Source organism: Microtus ochrogaster, chromosome 7, assembly GCF_000317375.1.
Source record: "Microtus ochrogaster isolate Prairie Vole_2 chromosome 7, MicOch1.0, whole genome shotgun sequence".
Taxonomy (NCBI): Eukaryota; Metazoa; Chordata; class Mammalia; order Rodentia; family Cricetidae; genus Microtus; species Microtus ochrogaster.
This window is the reverse complement of record NC_022014.1, coordinates 82,370,192-82,375,680: the sequence shown is the minus strand read 5'-3', so window position 1 is coordinate 82,375,680 and position 5,489 is coordinate 82,370,192. Positions and strand designations below refer to the sequence as shown.

General features: G+C 52.4%; 1 protein-coding gene across 3 annotated transcripts in view; it reads right to left on the bottom strand.

The window, feature by feature from the left end:
• The window catches only part of Ccdc40 (coiled-coil domain containing 40), a 47,364-nt gene that overhangs the window by 8,664 nt on the left and 33,211 nt on the right, over positions 1–5,489 (bottom strand). For 2 of the 3 annotated variants that reach the window (XM_026780451.1, XM_013347649.2), the window contains 4 exons: positions 5,134–5,347; positions 3,798–3,967; positions 3,614–3,705; positions 2,032–2,152 (listed from right to left, as the gene is read on the bottom strand). In XM_026780451.1, the coding sequence (XP_026636252.1) occupies positions 2,032–2,152; positions 3,614–3,705; positions 3,798–3,967; positions 5,134–5,347 (597 nt within the window). Of the gene's footprint in view, positions 1–2,031; positions 2,326–3,613; positions 3,706–3,797; positions 3,968–5,133; positions 5,348–5,489 lie in introns of those variants that run through there. The other variant, XM_026780452.1, reaches the window with a different exon arrangement.

Below are 5,489 nucleotides of genomic sequence, written 5' to 3'. Positions count from 1 at the left end.
CTGTTTTACTCTCTGATCTTCAGGCAAGCTTTATTTATTAAAGTACAAATGAAATATCACTACACTGGACTTTTAGTTACTGATTTTCTTGCTGTGATAAACTATCCTGACAAAAAAGAATTTAAGGGAGGAAGGGGCTTATTCTGGCTTTCAGTTTTTTGTTTTGTTTTGGTTTTGGTTTTTAGAGACAGGGTTTCTCTGTGTAGCCCTACCTGTTCTGGAACTCACTCTGTAGACCAGGCTGACCTCTAACTCACAGAGATCTGCCTGCCTCTGCCTTCCAAGTGCTGGGATTAAAGGTGTGTGCTACCACCACTGCCACCACCAGGCCCAACTTGCTGTTCTAAGCGGTACAACCGATCATGGTGGGGAAGGGAGCAGGGGCTTGTCAGTTGGTCACCCTGCATCCTTAGTTAGCAATGAGTGCTCGGCTCCCGTTCTACTTTACTGAGTCTGTAGAGAGTGGGGCTCAGAGTCAGGTGGCTCTCACAACCTCAATTAGCCTAATCTAGATAATTCCCCACAGGTGTGCTAAACTAATCTAGATGACACCTCTCAGGTGCGCTCAGACATCTTCCTCTAGGTGACTGTGGATCTTGTCAAGTTAACGTCAGTCACACTGGGGAGCAAATCCTAGGCCTTGAGTGAGCACACAGGTGCTTTACTGCTGAGCGACAAGCCAGCTCAGCACACGCGGGAGGGCTAAGAGCAGCCAACAGCCTGAGGCCATTCCATAATGAATGACATCGGAAAAGCGATGTCACTGTGGCTAACTGATCTGTTTTTATTTAACACTTTATTTTCTGAGAATGTGTGTCTCGCCTGCATCCCTGGTACCTATGAAGGCCAAGAGAGAACATCTGTCTGATCTCTGGAACTGGAGTTACATAAAACTTGAGCCACCACATGAGTGCCGGGAACCAAACCCGAGACCTCTGGAAGACTAACCAGTGCGCTTAACCGCCGAGCCATCTCTCCAGCCCCTAACTGCTCTTATTTTCATCCCTAAGGTCTTGAACCTTAAACGGATGGTCATTTGTGATTTAGCTGTTCTTACAGTCAGTGAAGTCCACTACTCCTGAGAGGTGGGATGATGTGCCCCTGAGCTTTTTTCTTTTTTTTTTTTTAGTTTGGTTCGGGAGGTCCTTCTGTCTATGTGTTGCTTTTGTTGGTTAATAAAGAAAGAAACTGGCTTGGCCTGAACAGAGCTAGATGGGGGTGGAGGGGATTAAACCGAATGCTGGGAGAAAGAAGGGCAGAGGCAGGGAGAAGCCATGTAACCCTGCTGAAGACAGACGCTGAAACTTTACCCAGTAAGTCACAGCCACGTGGTGATACACAGATTACTGGAAATGGGTTAAACTATCCCATTTCTAGTTAAACTAATATGTAAGAACTAGCCAATAAGAAGCTAGAGCTAATGGGCCAAGCAGTGATTTAATTAATACAGTTTGTGTGTGGTTATTTCGGGTCTGAGCTGCTGAGCAGCCAGAAGCGAACAAGCGACCTCCCCACTACATGAATTGTTTTTTGTTGCTTGTGTTTGAGATAGGGTCTCACTGTGTCACCCTGGCTAGCTGGAACTTGCTGTGTACAGCAGGCTAGCCTCAAACTGCTGGGATTAAAGATGGGCACCACCACACCAGCCCATATGAGGTTCTTTTTGTTCCACAGTGAGGTGAGACCATTGGGCTGGGAAACTGGGCATTACAGCCAGTGTTTGAGAACATCAGAGGGGCCTTGAGTGCTTGGAGTCACGATAAGACAGCGTTTTATGGGGTGATGTGCACACGAGCACATGTCCTGGCCGCTGTGGGGTTACTCTGCACAGTACAGACGGACGTCAGGCAGACCCGGGGTGTGAGAGGTGGGTGACGGCACAGAGCCTGCAGCCGCATTTGCTGCAATGCAGCCACTGTGCAGCAGCGGGTCCTCCCCAGGAATCTCGCCTGTTGCCAGAGGCAGGGTGGCTGAGTGGCTCCCCATCTGCAGCATCTCTGCCGCCTACGCCCACAGCCCTGACACACTCACCTTCATCCTGTGGATCTCGGCCTTCATGGCCCGGATCTCTGTCTGCCCGGTATCGGAATCCACTGAGGCGCGCATCTCCTTTGCCAGCTGGATTTTTTTCTCCCAGAGCATGATCTGGTGTCTTCAGAGGCAGGAGAGGCGGTGTCAGGGCCGGAGCAGTTTGAGCTGGAGTGACAGAGACCCCACCACCACCTCCGCCCAGGGGTGTGGCAAACGAAGCCAAAAAGTCTTTAACTCAGGCTCCTTACAAAATGGTTTGTCAAGTCTTGAGACAGAGAGACTTCTGCATATGGGCTGGCGGGGAGGAGAGGAAGGAGAGGAGAGAGAGAGAGAGAAGAGGAGGGAAAGGGAAAGATTAAAAGAGGGAGAGATGAGAGACGGGCTGGCAGAGGGCCTGGATTCAGTCCCCAGCACCCATGTGCTTTCCTACACTGACTGTAACTCTGGCTTCAGAGGCATTCTTGAGAGAGAGAGGGGGGGGGGGAGGCAGCAGGGAAACACAACTGAGGAGCTGAGAATGTACACGTGATTGCTAACAGTCAAATAAGGAAGTGAAAAACTCTGTCAGAAAGCTGCCCAAATGTAACCCAGACCACAAGCCCCAAAGCCACTGTGTGTGTGTGTGTGTGTGTGTGTGTGTGTGTGTGTGTGAGTTAATGCACAGATCTTGTCAAGTGGCAAGAAACACATGATCCCTTCTAGAATACTCCTGTCAATCAAGGGGCACCCTCATGGTGCCTACAAATGGTTTCCAAGGGAGAGGTACATGTGTGTGCAAAATGCAAAGACACCATGACAATGTAAAATTGCCTCAAAGGGAATGGTCTTGCTACAAACCAAACAAGAAATCTATCTATACAGCGGTCTCTTAGGATGAATATTGGGGGCTGGGAAGGGCTCAGAGGTACAACACTTGCCTGGCACGTGCAAGGTCCTGAATTCCATCCCCAGTACACACATACACATGTACACACACGTACATGCACAGGCACACACGGAACGGAGCTGATACTACGCATTCTCCCTTTTCCCATTAGTTCAGAGGGAGGGGATGGTGTGCACCTGCACGCACCCAGAAGCCAGAGGACATCTGGCTTCCTGCACTGTTATTCTCCATGTAGTCTCTCAGTGAACCTAGAGCTAGACCGAGCTCCATCGTGCTGGGGTTATGGGCACACTTGGCCATGCATGGCTTTTTACGTAGGTGCTGGAGATGTGAACTCAGGTCCTCCTGTATCCACTGAGCCATCTCCCCGTTTCTCCTTTTCTACTCTGTCACAGTTTAACATGCTTGCGGTTGGGTTTATATATTACTACCTTTTTCCATAAAAATAAGATATATTTTATAAACTTTATCCCAAAGGAAACCACTCAATACCCAGGGATACTGGCCTGGCTGGTGGTTGCCGCCGAGGGTTATTCTACAGATCTGTACAGTGGCTTTCTGGGGTTCTTCTGGGGTTCACAAAGCTGGCCTTCAGAGCTACTCCCCAGTGGTGCCAATGTTTGGTGGCCATTCCCACAGAACCTTGGCGGGTCTGGTGACCTTTAGCAGCGCCACACGCCTGAGCCCCTTACTCACTCGGCCTCCACCAGGCTGTTGAGGAGGGTGGTCTTTTCTTCACGGAGCTGCGTCAGCTTTTCCTCCATCTGGATGGTCTCTCTCTCTGCGTCCTGCGTGGACCAGGGAGAGCTGTGAGGATGGGTCAGGCTTGTGGCCCCTGGAGACCCTGGGGGTGACTGAGCGGGCAGCAGGTAGTGCCAACCTTCAGTGTGCGCACAAACTCTGTCTCGGCCACCAGGTTGCTCTGCTGCAGCTGCTCGGAGTCACACCGGTTCTTGTCCATCAGCATGTTGAGTTTGGTCAGGTCATTGTTCAGGTCCTTCATGTGCCGGTGGACCTCCTTCTGTTCCTTCTTCTCTTGCTCAATCTTGTCTGTGGAGGGACAGGTGGCGGGGGGGGGGAGGAGCGATGCTGGAGGGGTCCTCAGCTGGCAGCAGCTATGCCCCCCTTCCATCCCTTCCTGTCCTGTCTGACGCAGGTGGAGATCAGGGGAAGGTGCTCAGATGCCGTGGGTATCCAGGGAAGGCAGGCCAGCCCTTTGCCTCCAACACCTGGCCTTAGGGCAGGGTGGGAAGGAGAAAGACCAAAGACATTCTCGATATTTTGATGGGGGAAGAAAAAAGGCACCAGGGTAGGTGACCCATACAACCCTGCTGTCAGGTTCTCCGCCTTTCCCACACCAGTATCCTTGGCTGGCTCGTAGCTAGGCCTCTGGATGTGCCTATCTTTCCCACACCAGTATCCTTGGCTGGCTCGTAGCTAGGCCTCTGGATGTGCCTATCTTTGTCCCAGCTGATCTCGCGCATGTCAGGGTGGGGCTCTACCTTCCAGCCTGGCTTCCCACACTGCTGTTCACTGCTGGTGCCAGGAAGCCTGGTGTACTACTCAATACTCTGCCCTTGTGAGTAGCCAAAGGCTGTGAGAGGATGCAGAGGGATCCCTGGCGAGTGGGCAGATGCAGCAGCCCCGTTTCTCCACGCAGTGTTTAACTGACTCTCTTCTCTGGACCACGTGGGACCCAGGATATCTCAGCAAGGTGCCCTTCGGTGGTGACCCAGGAATGACATCCTGACAGGCCCCTGGGTGTCAGAAAGGCTGCTTCTCGGCACAAGGGACAACCCGGTGGTACCCAGCGTGCTCCTGGGGTCTGTGCGGGCGGGAACAAAGTGTTCAGGACCAGGAGTCCAGGAGACTGGCTGCATTTGTCTGATTTCACAGATCTTTTTGCTCCCATCCCCCAAGGACCTCAGGAACACGGTGAATAGCACCGACAAACTAGATGACTATAGAGTTGTACTGGTTTGCTTTGTTTTCCTTTTGAAACATGGTCTTACTATGTAGCCCAGGATAGCCTCAGACTTACGGCCTCAGGGCCCTGGGTGGCACCTGGTCTGGGACTGATGTGGCCCGGAGGGAGCTCACTTACAGCCTCAGGGCCCCGAGTGCTGGAATTGCTGGTGTGGGGTGTTTGTGGGTCTGGGATTGAGGGGGGCGGGGAGGAAGTGCGGGGCTCCGCAGCCCCGCCCCCAGCGGCTCACTCTCTATGCGAAGCTTCTTTTGCTCCATAATGTGCATCTCCTTCTTGAGCTGGTCCAGGGACACCATTTGCTCCTCGCGTTCATGTGTGACCTGGACCAGTTCCTGCTGCAGGCGCAGCCATTTCATCTGCGCCTCTGCCACTCCCGTGTTGTGCTCTTCCGTCAGCTTCGACAGCCTTTTGATCTCCAGTTCCAGGGGTCCAGCTTCTTCCCCCTGGAGGGATTTAATCGGAGGGCAGCATGAGCCTCGGGATCCTCAGGTTTGCTTTTATTATTATTCATGTGTGCTGTATATACATGTGCACATGTGCGTGTTTGCGTGCAGCCCGGCCTGGGGGTTGCAGCCTGGAGCATGC